This window comes from Geospiza fortis, unplaced genomic scaffold (assembly GCF_000277835.1).
Source record: "Geospiza fortis unplaced genomic scaffold, GeoFor_1.0 scaffold237, whole genome shotgun sequence".
In the NCBI taxonomy this organism is placed as follows: domain Eukaryota; kingdom Metazoa; phylum Chordata; class Aves; order Passeriformes; family Thraupidae; genus Geospiza; species Geospiza fortis.
The window spans coordinates 509,807-530,408 of NW_005054319.1; the positions used below are offsets into that span (position 1 = coordinate 509,807).

The 20,602-nt window shown below is 53.4% G+C and overlaps 1 protein-coding gene across 1 annotated transcript in view; it reads left to right on the plus strand.

Annotated features, from left to right (window-relative positions):
- Positions 1–2,966: 2,966 nt before the first annotated feature.
- TNRC18 (trinucleotide repeat containing 18) overlaps positions 2,967–20,602 on the plus strand; it is a 37,764-nt gene continuing 20,128 nt past the window's right edge. The window contains 13 exon segments of the mRNA XM_031056554.1: positions 2,967–3,098; positions 3,483–5,288; positions 8,379–8,481; positions 8,892–9,097; positions 9,298–9,444; positions 9,934–10,118; positions 10,873–11,296; positions 11,792–12,739; positions 13,373–13,548; positions 14,230–14,366; positions 14,833–14,961; positions 16,746–16,920; positions 17,960–18,324. Of these exon segments, the coding sequence (XP_030912414.1) occupies positions 3,836–5,288; positions 8,379–8,481; positions 8,892–9,097; positions 9,298–9,444; positions 9,934–10,118; positions 10,873–11,296; positions 11,792–12,739; positions 13,373–13,548; positions 14,230–14,366; positions 14,833–14,961; positions 16,746–16,920; positions 17,960–18,324 (4,448 nt within the window). The 5' untranslated portion in view covers positions 2,967–3,098; positions 3,483–3,835.

The window sequence follows — 20,602 nt, forward strand, 5'->3', positions numbered from 1 at the left end:
TGGGCAAAGCGGATCTTGTGCTGGTTCAGCAAACACTCTGGCCCCAGGCAGATGGAGATGGTTGTGGTTTCCCCTTTTCCCCTCCCTTTCTCCTGGCAGATGCCCATGGTTGGGGTGAGCTGTGCGTTGCTCACTGCGGTAGAATTTCTCCCCTTGGCATCGCTTTCTGGCACAGAGATCCAAGGAGGCAGCGACTCACCCGCGGCCGCCTCCTGTGAGTGCAGCTCCTCAGCACATGGAGGAGCAGCTTCGCCTCCAGGTCCTGCCCAGGGCACTGGGGCAGCAGGTTCTGGGCTCCGTGTGAGTCGTACGCCAGCAGCCTGTCAGCGTGGCTGCTGCAGGGCTCTACAGAGGAAGGGATGTTCTGGCAGTGCCTCGAGGTTAGATTTGCATTGGGTTCATCCCCAGGAAAGCTGTGGTTCAGATTCCTCCTCCCTGCTCCAGCTCTGGTTCCTGGCAGGGAAAAAGCCAGGTAAATACAGCCTGTACAGCTTCTTCAGGCACTTTGCAAGGGGAAAAACAGTGTCGCTGGTAGACCCGAGGTGGGAGTTTGAGTGTTTCTCTGGTTTTGCTGCTGGTCAGCTGCACGGTGCACCAAGTCATTTGCACCTGCCTGTGCCTCAGTTTCTCAACCTGCAGAGCTTTGGAATGTGCCTTGAGCTCCTGTGCTGGGCTTATGCCTCTCCAAGGAACAGCAGCTGTGGGCTTCTGGAAATTACTGGGAAGAGCTGCCAGGTGTGAGGTGGCTTTGGTGGTTGGCTGGTGGCATCAGCTCAGTTCTGCTGCTGTTTGCCAGCTGGCATGGTGACACTGCCCTGCTAGGTTCCCAACCTGTCCATATAAACCTGTCCCCAGCTTGGACACTTTGCATTCCCCCTCCTGCTCCTGCAGCCCTGAGCTGAGGCTGGGTCATTGTAGCAGGATTGATGATGCTGACTGGGGAGGAGGCCCCAGAACATTTGGGGCTGGGACTGAGCCTGGGCAGGATATGATGCCGAAGACAGGGAGATGCCCTCGTAGAATGGGATGTAACTGGTACCAAAATGCCTCTTTGGGTATCAGTAACTTCTGCTCTGTGCAGGTGTCCCTGAGTGTGTCCCTTGCCTGGAGCCCTGCAGGTGGCTTCTTGTCCTTGCAGCACATGCAAGTGGGGACATGCCATGGGCATCTGCGCACAGTGGTGTCTGCAGCATGGGATGTGTCTTGCCGTGTTCCCCGTGCCGGTGTTTCCTCCTGCTGGAGCAGCTGCAGCTGGGATTGGCGCCTGGCTGGGAGAGAAGGGGCTCACGTGGGGATGTCTGCAGCCAGAGCCTCCAGGCTGCTATGGCATGGGGTGCTCCAGGGGCTTTGCCATGCTGCAGCCATGTGCTCTGCCAGATGGGACTGGTGTTCCCTTGGAAATGTGTCACTCCTGCTCCAGATGCTGGCTCATTGCCAGCCCAGTCCTGCCGGAGCAGTGACAGTGACACACTGAGGCATGCATGGCATGGAGTGGAGCTGCTCATAGCTAAGCTAAGCTGGGTTCTGCCCAGCTCAGGAATAAGAAAAGGTGTTTGGAAATGCTTCAGTGTGGAGGTTTTGGGGTTACCCAGGAGAGGCCCGAATGTTGCGTGCACGCTTAGCGCCTTTGCAGCGCCGTGCTCAGGGTTAAACAGCAGGTTTTACCTGCTGGGAAAGTGGGCTCTGTGTTGAAGAGCAGGGGCCCAGCAGCTCCCCTGGTCCTGCTGCTGCAGGGTTGGCGTGTTGGGTGACGCCGCTGGGATCTGTCGGGTGATGGATGCGGGCCAGGAGCTGCGCGGAGCACCGCGGCGGTGAGGCACATATGCCGGCATGCAAACATGTACGCCAAAGAGATCCTGGCTGTCTAAATAATGTGAAATATTGACTAGCTCTCGCAGATGGTGCTCCACGTGCAGCTTCGGGGACTGAACTTCTCCGTCTCCCCGTGGGTTTTGGTGTGATGTTGTTTTGAGGCAGTTGGATGCTGGACTCTTGACAAAATGCTTGTTGCCCGGTAGCTTTCAGTGGGATTGTGGAATTTGGGGAAGCTGGTTGCTAGTGCAGGCTGAGGGCTTGACTGTCTCCTTCAGATTCTCCTGATGGCTTTAACTCAGTTTTTAAATTATGGCATGGACTGGATGCTGATTCTGGGGAGGGTTGGGTTTGTAGTGTTGCGCGGGTGTCGTTTGGTGGCAGTGTTGGAGAGGAATTGCTGCCTGTAGCCAATAGTGTGTGTTATTACCACTATTATGGTGATTGTATTCACTGAGGAAATGTTGATGAGGACAGTTTGCATGAGGGTGTTGCTGGGGACCCAGTGTCCAGGACACCCAGACCACTGGCAGCAGGGTTGTTAGGATATGCTGCTTTCATATCAGCTCCTGGATGGTTGTCACACTTTCTCTGTTTTGCCTTCCTCTGGGATAAGATGCTGAGTTTGGATATGTGAAACTGTGCTTTTTGTGAGCTGCTCTGGAGGATGCTCTCATGTTTTCCCAAAGCTTGTACCCAGTACTGGGCACCTGCAGAGGGAATGAGCTGTATTGGCAAAGTTCTGCTGGCAAGAAGGTCTTATCATGGCTCTGGAAGCACGCTGGGGAGTGCCCTCACCCACAGGTCTCTGTACTTGTGATAAAACATCTTATCAGCCAGGTGGTTTGGTCACGGAGCCCTCAGGTGTCAGGCTCTGCTCAGGAAGCAGCATGCTCCATTTGCTGCAGAGTTGGAGCCCCGGGTTGAGCTGGGGGACCTGCAGTGGGGGATCAGTACCTGAAGTGGGGTCCCCAAGCTGGGGTCCCTGCCCTGGGCCGTGTGTGCTGTGTGTCACCGCCTGTGTCCCCGCCGCCACTGCCGCTCCTGGCGTGCGAGGGACCGACAGCCACAACAGTCTGTGCTCCTGCGGGGCTCGTTCCAAGGCAGCGTGCTGCTTGGGATAAAACATGTTTCCCTCTTCTGTTTCCCGTTTCCTGCAGGCTTTTCCCATCTGCCTAACGGTCTCTACCCATCGTACATTCCCCTGAGCCACCTCGAACCTCCCAGTGCCGGCAGTCCGCTCCTGGCCCAGCTGGGACAGCACAGCCTCTTTGAGTCGCAGAAAGGTGAGTCTGGGACCCTGCGTGCCCTTCCCATCGGTCACCCCAGGGTGCTTACCCTGTCCTTTGAGCTTGTTTGGCTGGTGGAGCTGCTGGATGCTGGAATGTTGGGGGTGAAGAGCAGGAACCACCTTGGGTGATCAGCCAGGGATGTTTCCTGGGCTGAGCGGTACCAAGGTTTTAGATGTGGAAGGCTCCTTGATGCCCCAGTAAGCATGAGACAGGGCTGTCTTACATCCCACGTGGAGGAACCTGCCCTTTGCCCTGGGCATTTTTGTTTAAGACATCCTTGAAATCCATTCTTTCCTGGTTTGCCAGCTCTTGCCTGTCTCTGTGTAGGACTGAAGGGGTTGGAAGCCTGTGATAATTTTGGTTGCTTTTACTCTGCAGATGGATTCTACCTGTCCAGCCATGCAGGCCAGTCTGCTTTGCACCCGCAGCCTCCCCTCTCAAGGACCGTGGGCAGCCACACATCGAGCACTTTGCTCCGGGAAAAGGACCTTGGGCAGCTGCACAAGAGCTCGAAAGAAGGCCTGAAGGACCCCGGTGGGAAGGAGCGGGCATGCCGGAGCGATCTGCCCCTGCCCTTTGCCAAGAAGGAGAGCAAGCCGAAGGAGGAGCCCCGACCCCGCAGTGTGGTCGACCTCACACAGGACACCAAGCCCGACAGCGACCGGAAAGTGAGCGTGGTGGAGAAGGCAGTGAAGGTCGGCGAGCGTCTCTCGCCGTTCCTGGCTGAGCACATGCCAAATCGGGGCGCAGGCAGTGGGGAACCCAAGTCCAAGAACCCGCTGCAGAGCTCTTCCCTCAGCAACTGCAACGGCGGCGGGGACCCCATGCTGAAGGTCCTGGGTGCCGAGCAGGACCGCTGTGCCAAGGATCCCGCTCGGCACGATGAGAACATGAGGCCTTCTGCGCACGCCCACGCGGAGCGGCTGAAGCGGGGGGAGCCCCTCCTGCCCTCCGTGGGCGCTTTGCACATCTCCTGTAGCTGTCCATCCCCACACCCTTCACAGACAGGGAAGATGACGCCAGCCACAACATTCCCTCCGCAGCCTGTCCATTCCAGCATGTACACCATCTTCCCACCGGCCAAGGAGCTGGGGAGGGAGCACAAAGTAATCGCCCCCACCTTCGTGCCTTCGGTCGAAGCCTATGACGAGAGGAGCGGGCCCATCCAAATCGCCTCCCAGGCCCGTGACAACAAGGGGAAGGACAAGGACCTTGGCAAGGTGGGGGTGCTGCAGTCACCCACAGAGCGGTGCCTTGCAGATGCCTCCCGCACACTCTTGTCCCAGGACTTTTCTTGTCACAGTGATGCCAAAAGGATGGAGGTTCTGAGAGAGAAGGGTTCGGTGATCAGGACGAACTCCATGGCACTGAAGAGACAGGTCACTTCAGAGCCCTTCCTCAACCGGCCGGGGCTGGGCTCTCCGGAGAGCAGAGAGTTCCTGGCCTCCAAGGATTTGCTGAAGCCGAGTCCGGAGGCAGAGCATCGCCCCTGCGAGCGGGACCGCTTCCAGCGATCCAGCTCCAAAGAAGCAGCAAAGGTCTATGGCACTTTGGACTCTTCCCGGCAGCACCTGGACCACGGTCAGCTGAAACTGCCCGAGCAGAAGTGGAAGCCCTTTGAGATGGGCAACTTCGCCACCACGCAGATGGCGGTGCTGGCCGCGCAGCACAACCACGTCAGCCGGGTGGAGGAGGAAGCCAAGAAGGTCTACCTTGACCCCAGCGGTTTGCCGCGCTCCTCGGTGGTGGGCTCGCGGGGCGCCGCAGACGTGCTGCACCCTGCCTCGCACGGCGAGGGCTCGGCCATGCAGAGCCTCATCAAGTACAGCGGCAGCTTTGCCAAGGAGACGGCGTCCCGGCAGAGCTGCGGCAAGAAGAGCCCCTTCGGGGGTTTGGGCAATGTGAAGTTGGACTCTGCACAGCTGGGAGCCTCCAAGGTGCAGCAGCTGCTGCTGCAGCAGCCTGCAAAGCAGCTAAAGAGGGACCCTGAGAGACCTGAGAGTGCCAAATCCTTCGGCCGTGAGAGCATCGGCTCCCAGGGCGAGGTGGAGGTGAGGCACTTGCCTGTGGGCATTGCTGTGGCTGTGGCCCGGCAGAAGGACAACAGCAGCAGCAGCAGCAGCAGCAAACTGGGGCCCAGCTTGGCAGACCGGGACCGCTCGTTGTCTCTCAGCAGCATCAAAGGTAGGTTCCCTAGGGCTTATCTCAGGGCTTCCCTGGAGGATCTGTTCCCTGGGAAGAGCAGCCACCCAGTGCAGGCTGTGTGCCATGAACTGAGTTTGGCATCTTCAGCTGTGTTGGCCTCCCTTGGCCTCCCTCTCCAGCCAAACATCCAGCCAAGGACATGTTGTAAACCGGAGTGGGAAGCAAAACCCCCTGTGCAAGAGGCAGTCATTCCCCTGTCCCCACTTCCATCCCCTTTGAGGACAATCCTGCTCCATGAGTTTATCCATTAGCAAAGGGAGTGACAGAGAAACCTCTCGAACCACCTTTGTGCTGGTGTTGTAATCTCATGATTTTGATTTAAGCCGTGGTGCTGGCAGGAGGGGGATGGCACCAGAGAGATTTTGGTTCTCTGCTTGACTTGTATAGCAAGATAACACTCGGGGGCTGCCTGGCACAGGGCTCTGCTGTGCCAAGGAGCGATGCCAAAGCCAGCGGCTGGCAAGCAATGCTCAGCTTTCCAGTTTTAGCCCTTGCCTTCCCCATTTTTCTGCTTTTGCCCCCCTCTCCCAAACTTCAGTGGCAAGAAGCAGTTTCCCTCAGGGGCAGCAGCCCCTCTCCCCATTCCCATCGCCTCCCAGAGCCCTCTCCACAGCCGGGAGCCGGCCGAGGAGCTCGTGGGCAGCACAGGGAGCTGTTTGTTCAGCCGTTCAATCGTCCCAGACGCTCCCAGCTTGCGTTAAATGTAATTTACTGAGCCGAACTAAAAGGCTGCAAACAAGGGTTGAATTCTGGCAGGCCTCTGGGCTCGTTGCTAAGTGATGCAGTTGGCTTTCAGACAGAAAACAAGACTGCTTTTCTCCTCCTCTCGCCCCCCAAATGCTGCCCCCCCTTTGTGTGCCAGGAGATATTCGTCTAATAACATTAGCTTGCTTGCGCTGAGTGGACGGTGCTTGAATGTTTAGACCTTTTAAGAAGGAGAAAGCAGGCTTTAGTTGGCTAATCTGTAGTATTTGGCAAGTAAAATGCAAGTATTTAGTACCGGGCATTGGTTGTCAAGGGAACGGACCTAAGCCTTTCCTCCATGCATAACTGATTGAATTTTTCTATGCAGTCCTTGCGTCATGTTCATATATATAGACAGAATGATCATTCACTGTCTGGACAATCATCGTTCTGTCCAGAAAAGGGACTGTCCTGTTGGTGGGATGGAGGCTGGGCAGGAATTAGAGGTCCTTCAGTGTTTGTGTTTGGATGGGGGGGTGGAAAAAAGATGATAAACTTGTCTAGAAATAATGGAGCACAAGGAGTGTAGATGGGAGAGGGAGGAGCGATGATAAAACAACAAAATAATGCGTTTCTAATGAAAGGCTGGGGGAGGAGATTTACTCACCTTCTGCCAAGGAAGGGAGGGAGGCTTTGAGCTCTCCAAGGAATTGTTCCATATTGCTGACACCAAAGAGACAGCTGGGCATTGATTAGGGGAAAGAAATAGGAAAAGAGGCTCCAAAGGGGAAAAACCTGGGACAGGGTGTGGAAAGGGAATGCTGGCGGAGAGGCAGTGGAAGATGTTTGGGCTCCAGAGGGATTTGTGAGGATTTTATTCCCCGTGCTGTGGAGGTTGGGGAGTAAAAGTGAGCAACAGAGGCTGTGTGGGGCGTCATTCAGCGAGTCAAGGAGGGGCTGGTTGGGGTTGGCTGGGCTGCACGTGGTGTCCTGGCAGGCTGTGAGGGAGATGTGATGACCCTGGCAAGTCCTTTGGGAGGGAGAGCTGTGTGCCAGGTTTTAAAGCATCTTTGTTTTCTGCCTGGAGCCCGTGGAAGGAGCCTTGGGGAAAGGAGCTGGGAGAGATGTTGTCTTTTTCCTGGATTCCTTCTGACAGTAAAAGCTGAGGGAATTGGAGACTTGACAGCAAAAAACCCATGGGCTGTCCAGGTTTGTGGAAATACACACTAGAGCTCTCCTTGAAAAGACTGCCTGTCAGCAGAATAGACTTGATGTTCCGAGATGTTTTCCCATGTGCCAAACCATATCCAGACAGGAGAGCGAGGACCCAGGGAAGGGCTGCTGGGGTGCAGTCCTGTGAGGCTGAGTGCTCTCTGCAAGCAGGGCTGGGATTTAGGAGTGGATTGTATCACCAAAGCCTGGTGCAGAGAGGGGCAACGGGGAATTGTGTGAAAAATGAGCATGCAAGAAAGAAGCTAAGGAAAAAAACTAGGGAAAAGCAAGCTTAAAATCAGGCAGCTGGACTGAAGATCTTGGATAAAGGGAAGGGTGGCCCCAATACCTGGTGCTGGCAGAGCCAAGCGAGGCTCTGCTGCTCGCTCCTGTGAAGGTGCCTCCTAACCTCTGCTGCCATGCCAGGCTGTGTTTGCAAGGGCTGTGCTGATTGTGGACAAGTGGTTTCTCCAGCCAAACATCAAGCCCCCCTTTTTGGATTCCTGCCCTCATCTGCCATATGTGTCCCTGCCTCATCAGACCTTTTCTTGTTGCATGTCTCAAGGGGGATACAGATTCCTGCTAATGGTTGAATCGCGGACTGGAGCACGCTGGTTTTGTGAGGGTCTGTATTGTTGGGTCTGCCTGTTGCAGAAGCACAGGGATTCAGAGCATACTCAGCGCTCCCAGAGTAATTTACAAGATCAGAAGGTGCTTCAGAAAGTGCAGAGATAAAATCCTCTCCCTCTCTGAGGTGTGCTAAGCAGGACTATGTGGTTTGATGCAGGATTTAGCTGCATCTCGGCTCTTGCTGGGATGGGAAATCTACCACTGTCCTTCAGCACAATGGTCCATTTTGTCCTCTTGCTCCCAGGCTGGCTGTGCTATCCTGGGAGACCAACCTGGCTTGGCAAGTAGTTCCTTGATGTCTTGGAGATGTGAACCTCAAAACATATGCACTTGGGTGCTACCAGGAGAATATTGCTCCAGTGAGAATATCTTGATCACACAGAGAGCCTTGCATGGTCTTTCAGGATTTGAACCTGGAACATCCTTGGGTACACTGGTGTTTGAATGTAGTGGCTCTCAGATACTCTGCTCCATGCCCAGAGGACAGGGAACAGCTTTCTCCAGGCCATTTCTGCTGTCTGATGGTGCTGGGTTGTCTCTTAGGGCATGGGCGCTCTGAAGATGACTGTGGGGACGAGAGGAGCCGCCACCGGGACAGCCACCTTCTGGCAGGGCGCTTGGAGCGGGACCAGGAGAAGCTGCTCAGGTGAGCCTTGGAAGGAGGTGAGATCTTAGTGTCACAAGCTGAGCTCAGGGACAGCCAGTCTGGAGCAGAGACAGGGTTGCATCCATGCTGGTGTAGGTACCAAACTTGCAGGTGTGGAGAGGGATGCTGAGTAGGGTACACACAGAGCTATAGGCAGATCCTAAGTCCTCAGTGAAATGTTTATAACACTCAGCAGAGCAATCCTAATAGACAGCTGCAAATCCATACCTGCTTCAAAGGGCTGGAGAGATGGAATGTTTTATTCTAGACATGGCATCTCCATCACAGCTCTCCTTGAGTGACTGACCCTAGTTTGCAAACACTGCTTCTGCAGGCTGGTCCATACTCCTGGGCTCGTTCATCACTTGGACCCTCTCTCACTGTCTCTCTCTTGCCTCCTCCATCCCCAGAGAAAGCAAGGAGCTGGCAGATTTTGCCCGAATACACCCTTCCAGCTGTGCCACCAACGGTCTGAACTCCAACCTGATGGTGACAGGGGGCCCAGCCCTGGCGGGCTCCGGGCGCTGGTCTGCAGACCCCGCTTCGCACTTGGCAGCCCACCCCTGGCTCCCCAGGACAGGGAGCCCCTCCATGTGGCTGGCTGGCCATCCCTATGGTGAGTGCTCTGGGAGGGAGCAGTGTCCAGAAGGTGTGCACACCAATGAGATCCAGGGAAAAGTGTTGCTGCAGCCCAGAGAGGCTGTTTGATGAGCTCAGGGAAAAGAGAAAGAGGTGTTTGGGAGCAATAGATGGCTTCTTGTGTGGGTAGGAGCTGTCTGCATCTCTTGAGTTGTGACCTCAATGTTTTTTTTCCAGGACTTGGTCACCCTTCCCTGCACCAGGGTATGGCTCCAGGCTTCCCCCCTGCCATGGGGGGAGCTCTCCCCTCTGCCTACCAGTTTGCCAGAGACCCACAGTCAGGGCAGCTTGTTGTGATCCCCAGCGAGCACTTGCCACACTTTGGTAAGCATGTCAGCTTGTGCCTGAGGACCATTCTTTGACAGCTGTGGGGAAAACAGACTTTGGAGAGGGCCAGAGAGGAGCATCCCTACCTGTGGGGAGCAGCAGCCATAGCTGTAGGGCAGGTGTGAGTGGGCCTCTCTTAGGTGTGTTTTGGAGATGGAAACATGTAATCTTTAGCAGTGGCTCTTCATCCCCTGCAGGACCTTGCAGAGTTTGAGTCCTTGGTTAGGAGAATCCATTCATAGGCTCAGGCATGGTAATCAAACCAAGGGCTGAAGAGCAAAGCAAGTCCAGTGGCCCTGGGGCACAGGGGTGGTGGGATTAGGAGAAAACAGAACACTTTCCCTCTGGTTTCTGGTTGTATTTCTGCAAAGCCCAGTGTTTGGCATACATTCTGGGACTGTAGAGACCATTGCCCTGAGTGATCCTGAATCCTTCATCCATCCTTGCCCTGCTGCCTCCCTGACTGCATCTCTGCTCATTCCACAGCAGAGCTGATGGACCGGGCACCCCCCCTGTGGCCTGCTATGTACCCCCCAACCAGGAGCTCCCTGCAGCACGCTCACCAGCTCCAGCTGCTCTCCCACCAGCAGCTGCTGAGGCAGCACGAGCTCTACATCCTGCAGCAGCAAGCAGCCCACGCCATGGAGCTGCAGAGGAGTGCCCAGCTCGTGGTATGTTTTCAAGAACTTCTTGCTTGGCCATGAAACCAGCCTGAAGTTGGAGTGTCTGGGGAGAAAATGCAGCTGTGCCTGTGTGGCAAGTGTGTCTCCAGGGTGTGGATGCATTGAGTGATTCTGCCCTGGTCTCTGGGATATGAAGCTTTTGGTGTATCCTGCAGTTGGAGTGGGTTTTTGGGGGGCTTGGTGTAGTGCCTTTGAGCAGTGCTGTCAGAAGAGCTCCTCAGCAGCAGCAGTGTGAACTAGGTTCCTTCCCATGGGATGGCTCTGTGTAATTGAGTGGTTTCATCCCTGATCACCTCCAAACAAACCTCGTGAGCAGCTCAGAGAAGCAGCTGCAGGACTTGCAGCAGTCACACTGGCTCCTGGAGAGAGCTCCCATTCCTGAAAAGGTTTTGAGAGTCATGAGCTTTCATTTGGATGTTTTACACCCATTCATTTTTATAGTGGTCCTCTGGTTTTCAGGCTTCATTTTACGTGTGGGCTGGAGGCTTGGAAATAGAAATGTTTTGCTTTGGATGCAACTGAAAGCTGAGACATCCTTCTCATGATTGCTGGAGCTGGGAATTTGTAATGAAGCTTCCATAAATCAGCATCACCCTCTGCCAGATTGGTCTTCAAATGGTCTTGCACTGGGGAATGTGTTTTATTCCACTGCATATTTGATAAGACCTTGTTTTGGTCTTCCTTGGTTGGTCAGTGCCACTTTGCAGATGTTGTGCTGAGTTTTGCTCTGTTCTTGTCACAGGAGAGGTTGAAGGCAAACGAGCAGCGAGTGGATATGGAAGAGAAGGTGACAAAACGGAGCCTGGACAGTGCCAAATCAGGCCTTTCCTCCTCTGCCCCGGGACTGGTGCACCGAAAACCACCTGTGCTGTCTCCCAGCGCCTCCACGTCCTACAGCAAGGCTGTGAGTCCACCTCCCCTCTCTCCCAGGGCCTCACCCGTGTCTGTGCTCAAAGCTGAGGTGATCCAAAAGATGGAGGAGCCACCTTCGCAGCCAGCCTACTCCTACCCCGCCACCCCCAGCTCCCATCCTTCCAGCCCACCCCCTGCCTCTCCACCCCCTGCCCCTGCCATCCCTCCAAAGGAAGAGGCGCCCGAGACCGTGGAGAAGAAAGAGCTGGAGCTGGAAAAAGAGGCTGCTGGTCCATATCAGGCCTTGTTCCCAGGTAAGAGAGCCCTGCTTTGGAAGAGTCCTGTTGTGTTTGTGCCTGCCTCCCTTTTTCTCCTTGGCTCTTTCCTGCTTCTGTCCCTTCCCCTAGGGAAAGCCACATAGCTCCTCTAAAAGGCAGGGGAGAGGGAAGGAGCAGGGCTGCTGTGTTGGGCTGAGATTGATGCCTGGGTGCCTGGGGCTGTTGGCTCTCTTCTTCCTTTGGGCGGAGCCTGGGTTGGTTCTTCCAGGGCTGGAGTCCCAGTGGGAGAGGATGCAGGAGGCAGATCTCTCTCCAGTTGCATGAAGGTGCTGGAAAGGTGCAGAAGGGACCTCTGGGGTGCTGTCTGTGGCAGCTTGGTCAGGAGGGAGGTGTCCAAAGCAGCTATTGCTTGAGAACAGGAAGAGACCAGAGATGATGAAAGCAAAGGGAACCAGCTTTATGCCTTAGTGAAAGAGAAAGTGCTTTGGAGACCCAGCCATTACACAGTCTGTCCTTTCTGATACCTTGCAGAGATCCCCCCTGGATACCCATTCCAGTCCCTGCCTCCCTCCTTTGGAAGACACTATCCCTACCTCCTCCAGCCCCCCGCAGCATCTGATGCGGATGGCCTGGCTCCTGACGTCCCGCTGCCTGCTGAGGGCTCTGAGCACATGGACCTTTCCTCAGAGGTCAAACCCATCCACCTGTCTCCGTCCAAAATCCTAGAGCCCATCCAAGCAGCAGCAGAAGAAGAATCCTTGGAAGAGAGGGTGAAATCAGAGGTGCAGATGGAGGAAAGCCAAGAGAGCATCTGTGAGCAGGACATGGGGACTCTGAACATCGCCACCTCTGCAGCTGTCCCCGTGCAGAATGTGGACAATTGCAATCTCCTGTTGCACCAGGGCGAAGCCCTGGGAGCTATGGAGCAGGACCAGGAAGACCTTCAGAGTTGCCCACCTCCTTACCAGGTTGTGGCCTGTCCTGCAGAAGCAGAGGCTGAGGCAGAGAGCGGGAGTGGAGCAGAAACCTGCTCCATGCACATGGACTACGATGGTTTGCTCGTGCATGCGGAGAGCGAGCCCCCGGAGATGGACTTGACGCCCCAGCGGGAGGAGGCCTCTGTGGCCATGGATCTGCAGAGTGCTGATGTGCCCCGGGCCAGGGAGTTTCCCAGCCTGCCTCCTGAGGAGGGGGAGCAGGGGCCAGAGATCCCTTCCTACACAGAAGAGGCAATCACTTGCCAAATCCCAGATCTGGACATCAAGCCGGGTGACCCACTAGCTGGGATGAATGCTTTGGTGGCTGCTACAGAAATGCCTCAGGCTTGTTCCTTGCTGACTACCACCACTGTCACTCCACCCCAGATGAAAGTGGAGGTGTTAACTGACCAGAACCTGGAGCACTCCTTCCTGCAAGGGATCACTTTGCTGAGTGAAATTGCGGAGATGGAGCTGGAGAAACGGAAGCAAGAAATGCAAAGTAAGTTGTGAGCGGGGAGTCTGGTCAACTCTGGGCCATGCTGGGTCTCCCAGCTTATGGTCCCTGTGCTCTCCGTGTGGGCAGAGGAGCGGAGTCACAGGTGGGATCTCTTGCAGCAAGGCAGCAAGGAGAGCATTGCTCTGAGTTGCAGGAGTGGCTGGTACTTCAGATGGGGTTGGAGCAGAGTTTTTGTTGCAGCAGGCTGAGCTACGTGTGGCTTTTGTACTGCTCTCCCTTCCAAAGGCCCTCGCCATGTCTAGACAGTTTGTGGTATGCGTAGAGGAAACGGAGCCCCAGTTGCTGAGAGCTGCAGGGTAACGCCCTTCTGGCAGGCACTGAGTCCACAGTCTGTTGGGGTTTGGCACCAGAGGCCCCAGTAGCTCCAGATGACGCTTTCCAAGAGCTTGGCAGGTCCTGAAAAGAATCTCACCTTCCAGTAACTTCCTGAGGTGAGAACAACTGCCAGTTACACCATGGCTGAGTACAACAGGAGATCTCAAGTGGGGGCCAAGGGTGACTGGGGGGCTCCTTGAGCAGCCATAGTCAAGAAAGCCATCAGCCCCTACTTGTGCCTGCTGGAGAAGCAGTCTTGGAATGTAGAGATTCTGTAGCTTTTTTTTCTGCCCTTCTCAGCAGGTCCAGAGAGTTTCCCTGTCCGGCCAACACTGGAGAGTTTGCTGGCTGCCAGCACCCACATGCTCATGGAAGTGCTTTCCACCCCCTTTATGGAAAGTCTGAAAACCATCCGGCTGCCTCGAGAGCTGAATCCCAACAAAAAGTACAGCTGGATGCAGAAGAAAGATGAGCCAGTAAGTAGCTCTTAGTGTGGCTGAGCCTGGAAAGCCCCAGTGCACCCACTCACACAGCTCACTGTCCCAGCCCCAGTCTGGGGGCTCATGCTGGCTCTGCTGCCCCTCTGCATTCAGCAGAACAAGCTGGCTGTTCCCTCATGTCACATTCCTGGCTGCACAGCACTCAGTGGGCTGCACTTTAGGTCCTTCCCTTGTTTGTTAGTCAAGGTTCAGCCCCAGAAGTGGTGTTTTAATGTGAAACCAGAGGAACCTGTGTGTTACTGTTTTCGCCAGAGGATAAATAAAAATAGTGGCAGCAGGGTTTTTCCTTGTTTATTTTTAATTTGCTGACCCTTCCCTGTGGAAGAGGCCAATAAATTATTTTGTACAGAGCAAGTAAGTATTCCAAGATAGGATATATTGTGATCTGTCTTTTTAATCAAGGTTAAAGAGCATCTTATCCTGCAGCTTCTCTTCCAGGGTTGCAGTCCCTCTGAGCTGATGCCATCCTTTGCATAAGCCACAGAACATCTTTACTTTGCTGGTTTTCTTGGGTACCACTCTGAGGCTGTGCTGGGGTCTCTGCTCCCCTCTCAGCACAAAGGGCTTTCTGCCAGGCTGCACACCTTGGCCGTTGCCAGGGCACCCAGTGTGCACCTCCTGGGCCTGTCCTGACACTCTGTTGCCTCCCCACCCCAGATGTACTCCATCAAATCAGCCATTGAGAACATGGATGCGATGGAGCTGGACTACAGGATGAGGCTGGCCGAGCTGCAGCGGCGCTACAAGGAGAAGCAGCGGGAGCTGGTGAAGCTGCAGCGCCGCAGGGACTCCGAGTAAGTCACAGGCTGCTCACCCAAGTCTTGGTTTTTTCCAGCTGGGCACTGCCTCTCGGCCCAGGAGAGAAAACTGCCCTCCACCCCTCCCTGCCTCCTCTCCTCTCCTCTCCTCCTGGTACGTTCCAGCAGAGCTTTGCACAGCACACTCCTAGGCTATGTGACACGACAACCTGGTAACTGGTGACTGCAGCTGGGAGACTGTGTTAGAGACAGCCTTGGCTTCAGCAGCTCAGTTTAGCAGTTTGGTGGCAGGCGAAGGTTCTGGGTTGGCTCCCATTCTTGCTTGCTTTCTTTTAATTATTTTCCCTTTTTCTTCTTTTTTGGATTTATTTTCTTTATTTTTTCCCTGTTTGTTTTGCTTTTCAGTTGCAGAATTTGCTTTTTTTTTCCTTTGCCCTTTTTTTTTGTTTTTGGTTTTTTTTTGTTGCCTTGGTTAACAGTGAAGCGTATGGTTTTTTTAAAGGGAAAAGCATGACGAGAAAAGTAGAAGCTTGGCGAGAAGAGGCCCTGGAAGGCCCAGGAAGAGGAAACTTGGATCAAGCGCTCTGTCACCCATTAAGGAGAGAGGGAAGAGTGACAGCAAGAGTGGAAAGTAAGGCTGGAATTTGGGGAAGACGGGAACATGGCAGGGTCACTGTGCCAGGGTCTGACTTGGGGAGAGCATCTCGGATGCAGCGGGGGCTCGCTGTGCTGGCAGGCTGGATAACGTGAGTGTGTCCTTACAGTGGGAATGCAGTGCCAGTGTCCTCCCTCCCTGCAGGCAGAGCACCTGGCTGCTGTTGGGTGCAGGTAGGACAGGTGGAGTTGAGCAGCTGTGAGGTGAGATGGCTGGCAGGGAGCTGTAGGTGAGGTTTTGGAGTTGGGCAGTGTGTCCTCGTGTGCTTTGAGGAGAGCAGATGGTGCAGTCAGGTGCTGTAGAGCCGGTTGTGGGGATGTTGATGTCAAAATTGGGAAGGACAGGGCTATTCCAGGTTATCTACTTTGTAGGACCTTTCTGCTGTGTTTCTTCTGTCTTCCTTTCTGTTCCCTGAATCAGTGGGAGTTGGTTTTGCCTGACATCTCTCTTTCAAGCATCTGGATTATCCTCTACTCTGCGTTTCTCTCTTTTGCAAGTCCAGCTGCTCTTGTTTGGATCTCACCACTGTTGGCCATCTACCCTACCATAGATGGCCTCTCCAATGGGAAGGCATTTCCAAGCTGCCTCCCTGTGTGCTCCATATTTCTGCAAATGTCCTTTTCAAGACTGCAAATCAGAGTCAAGTGCCCAGCTCCCACTGAACAACGCTTCTGAAAATCTCTCCTCTTGGTGGCTCCGTGTTTTGCTCTTTGTGTTTGGGTGGCTGGCCAGGCTGGAGGCACCCAGAGGCAGCTGGAGCTGTGTGTGTGTGGGTGTGTGACAGTGCTGTGTGTGCATGTCCCTGGATCACAGGAATGCTGCTCTGGGAGATGGAGGTGCACCCTCAGCCAGTGTCCAGAGCCTGAGGTGTTGGTTTAGCTGTTTGTGCAGGTCAGCAGAGAGGATAGAGGGAGGGGAAATGCCTGGAAGCTGAGGAGGCTGCTCCGTGTCAGTGGCTTTGTGGTCTGACCAGCAGGCTTAGGGTGAAGGAGGCAGTATATGAGAGTTTGAAATGGAAGCTTGGTAGGAATCTTGAGGTGTTGAGTGATCATCCATCAGATAGTGACTGGAGATGTCTGGGGAGCCGGGAAAGATGTGCTTATAGTCTCACCTACTTTATTTTTTATTTTATTTTCTTATTTATTTACCCTCTCCTTTCCCCCCAAATCCCAAAGCAAGTCCAGTGATGTAGATCACAAATGCCTTTCACAAAGGGCCCGACTTGGAGTCTGGAGTGAGCCAGTCCTTGCAGTGCCTTTGTCCCTCCTTGTCACCCCATGTGGCAATTCCTTGCCACCTCCTGCTCATACCAAAGAAACTGAAGTGTCTGGGCCGTGAGGCACCTCCCTGGGCCACAGGAGTCTCTTTCTGCACCTGCAGAATCCATGGAAGTACAAGTAGCAAAAGACCTTGAGGGCCACCTCAACTGTCAGTCCTTTCTGTTGCTGCTCTGTACCAAATCAGGCACTTTTTGGTGGCTGTTATCAAAACACCAAGCACTTCTTTGTAGAGGCCGCCTTGCAGGTCTCTGATTTCAGGCACCCTCACCTGTCCTGGTGGCCAAGAGCATGCACAAAGGGCTCCTTGGCTCTCCAGTTTGGTGGAAAACCTTGTCTGAACTGCTGTCACTTCACAGTAGACTTGGCTCCTGCTGAGGATCCCCACTGTCTTGGGAGGCATTTAACCTCACTTTTGAGCTTGGTGGGGATCACAGGGAGGAAAGCCCCCCCACCCTGACCCATCCTGTGCTTGGCTTGCAGACTGAGCAAGTCCTTGTTGCTCTCTGAAGACTCTGAGACTGGTGAGGGCATGAAGAAGAGGCACAAAGGGGCCCTCCCAGAGGAGGACGAGGATGTGGAGAGCAGCAGTGGCAAGATGAAAGGGAAGAACCCAAGCTGGGAAGAGCACGATGCAGCTCCCAGCTTCTCAAATGAGGTCAGTGCCCTCATGGGGAACATGGAGCCACGGGCCAAAAGCCCATCTCTTTCCTGCTTTGCTGGTGTTGGCTTGGACTCCTGATCTTTCAGTGTCCTATTTTAGTACACATGGGTTTAGGTGCTCCTCAAGAGAGGATTGTGTGCAGTGGAGGGGCTAATGTTGGCTTACAGAGGTTGAATCTCCTTGGAAGGCAGCAGAGTCCAGTGCCTTGGAGCCAGCCAGAGCATTCAGTGCTGCACTGGCTCTGAGTCCAGAGCAGGGCTTGTCTTACCCCTTTGCCTATTGAGAGAGCACAGGGGAATGGATCTCCTGAAGCAAGGGAGGAATGGAAGCACAGCCTTGCTATTTCAAATGGCGGGTTTTCTGCTCCTGTTGAAGCAATGAGATATTTACTGGAGCTTTAAGCTGGTGATGAAATCCAAAATGCATGCAGGCAAAGTATTGAGTTAGAGCTGCTGTTATCTAGCTGTAGCACATGTAAAATATTTTTGCTTTTTTCAAAAAGCGAGAAAATACTGAAAAGGATGTAACAGCTCTGGCTGTAGTGCAGTGGTGCTGATGCTCATGCTGAGAGGTATTTGGGTTCTTTTGGCATCTCAGCCTCTGGAGCAGGTTGATTATGTGGAAATCCGTATTTATTTGGCTGGCTCTTGGGTAAAGAAGATTTTTAATCCTTGTGATTTAGAGAAAAGCTTGTAAAACCAACCCAAACATACCCTAAAAACCAGGTGGTGTAGAGAAAAAAGAACTCCAAAGTATGTTGTTCTATGAACATATTTCTTTTGGAAGAACATTCAAGTTTTCTAAGTTAATCTTACAATTTTGTTGTGCTCAGTAAAACTGTACTGTTTGCTGACATCTTCCTCTTCTTCCTCCCTACAACCATGGTGGGTTATGGCAGCTGGGGGGCTAAAACTATCGCCTTGAGGTTTTATTAACTACATGCACGAGATAATTTGGAGGGCTAGTAAAATCCCTCAGGTCTGCCATGACATCTGCTCCATGTTCACCTTGTCTCTTCCTTTCACCTCGGCAGTTAAAGCTCAAAAAGAAGAAGGTGCCATCGGATCAGGAGCAGCTGGCCAGCAAGCTTGACAAGGCCCTGTCTCTTACCAAACAAGACAAGCTCAAATCCCCCTTCAAATTTGCTGAGAGCTCTGGGGGAAAGCTCAAAACCAGTGGAGGTGGCAGCAGGTACCTCGCAGCCCATGAGGCTCTGCCAAGCAAGGAGGAGAAGAGCCTGGCCAAGAACCTGGGCCTGTCATTGAAAACAGCCAAGGAAGGTAAAAACAAAGTGGCTGCCAAAATGAAGAAGATGGAGGTGGGGTTGAAAGTCAAAAATCAGCTCAAGGTTTCCCATTCACCAGCAATATCTGAAGTTAGCAGCTACTCCTATAGTAAGTAACCTCTTATTTATCTCTCCTGTCTGTAGCAGGGCTTGTGGTGGGAGTTTCTGGGCTACTGAAAGGGGTCTTGCAGATGGGCCTGGTTTTGCTCATGAATGAAAAGCGACCTCCTCCTTCTCCTCCCGCTGACTGCTGCTGCATTTTTGGGTTGTGTGCCCACCTTGCTATCCAAGGGGAAGCCATGATCAGCCTGTCTCTTCCTGACCTGTGTTGTATTCATCATCAGTGGGGAAAACACTTTAAGAAGTTGACCCATCTTCTTGCTTTTGGTGGGAGTAGACACTCCTACCTGTCAGAGGAGCAGGTGGAGCCTCTTCTCTAGGAGACAGTTGACTGTTGAAGTCCTTGTTGAGCTCAGTGGGCTTGGCTTTAGGATGATGCCATGGAATGTGTTGGAAAGGAAAGGCCTGCCAGTGACACTGATGTTCCTGAGCACCCTCCTGCCCTTCAGTGTCATGGCTTGCTTCCTGGCTGGCTGTGCTGAGCCTTCCCATGGCTCTCATCAGTGTTTGTCCCTACCCAAGTGTGCCCCAGGTGAAGGTTCCAGCAACTGACCCCTGTTACAGAAGGAAAAATCTGAATTGCTGGCAATGTTGGGAAAAACAGTAGAATCAAACATAGGAGAGTCTTTAACAGTTCAGGCAGACATTGGGGCAGAGTTTATGGTCTGAGAACGTTGTGTAATGGTCTCAGCTCACTTGCACACACATCTTTCCCCTTGCTTGCAGCTATTTAAAGCCATGTTAAAACCTTTATGGGGTGTTTGTGTGCATAACAAATACATCTCTTGGTGCAGCACTAGTTTAGAAATTTCGCTAATGGGAAAGATGAGCTAGGGACTCTCCAATGGAACAAATGTTTGGCATGAAATTAGCCATTTATGTGGCAAAATAGGAGTCATTGTGTCCACTGGACTTGAACACAGCCTTTGGCTTATTGTGCTGTACACACTACCCAGCAGTTCTGTTCTTGAGTGTGCTTTACTCCCAAGGACAGACACGTGTCTCCTGAACTGTGGGCTCTGGAGCTAGTGGGAAAAGGATGGGCTGTTGGTGGAGCTAAAGCCTTGGCTCATGAAGGAGGCAGCTTTTACAGTGCCTTCCCACTTGGCACTGTGGTTTCATGAACAAAAACTGCCTCCCAGACCTAAGAGAGCTTCTATCTGACCACTGTCCAGTGAGTCTCCTGGTGTAGGAATGTTCCCCTTTGAGGAAACAGCTCAACTTTGGTTTTTCAGCTGTGTGCAGGTTCAAGGGAAGGGCCTCAGCCTGTCATTTGGTCACTCAGGCATGGTGAATTTGGGGAGGCAGGTTGAGCATATGGCAGCACCTCCTATGATTGCTGGGCTGCTCATGTGGAGAAGGAGAAGCAGGACTGGTGCCAAGTCCTTCTGCTTCCTGACCTCAGGATTTTCTACCTGGAGTCCTGAAAGCTTTGGGCATAGATCCAAAGGGCAGACTGAGCATCTTACTCCCGCAGATTTTAAGAAAAGTCGGGTGTCCAAACTAATTTGTGTATTTGGGCTTTGAGCTTCCTAAACTTGCCATTCTTTGTGTCTTCCTCTCCACAACCCAGTGCAGTGGAGCTAGGGAGCGATGGCACAATGTCTGTAATGTTGTGGAGCTGAGGGCATGTCCACAAACGGGGAGGTGACAATGTACACCCACTTCTGTTGCATCCAGGGGTACCATGTTCTTTTTGTCCCTCACATCAGATGCCAGAGGGGATGGCTGGATAACTTCTCACCACCCACAAGGCTTAGCAGCTTTGTAAAGCCAAGCTTCACAGACCAAGGAGCAGCTTGGTCTCTGCTCCTTTGCGGCGTACGCCATGGAGCATCTGGGGCAGCGTGTTTGGAGTCAGACATTTGGAGTTGGACATCCTGCCTCCTTGGCAGCTGGGCTTGCTCCAACCACGCATGTTGAAAACCCTCTGTGAGAGCTGGTTCGTGTAGAAAAGGAGATTCAGGTCAAGAGTGTTGAATATCACCATAGCCAAGACAAATTCAGGTTGATGGCCCAGTTGTTGACAGTGCTGTGCCTTCAGTGGACATTTTCATAGTGGAAATGTTTGCTTCATTTTTCTGCTGCCAAGCTAAAAACACTCCTTGGATCTTAAGGGAGGACAAGGAGGTGGAGAATTTCTGTTTGTCGTGGAAAGAAGGAATTTCTGTGTTTGTTGAGCTCAAGGCTTATGATGGAGTACCTAGGCAGGGGTGGACAGTGGTGGCACCAAAACCCCCCGAAATCCCCAAACGCCATTTGGTGATGTAA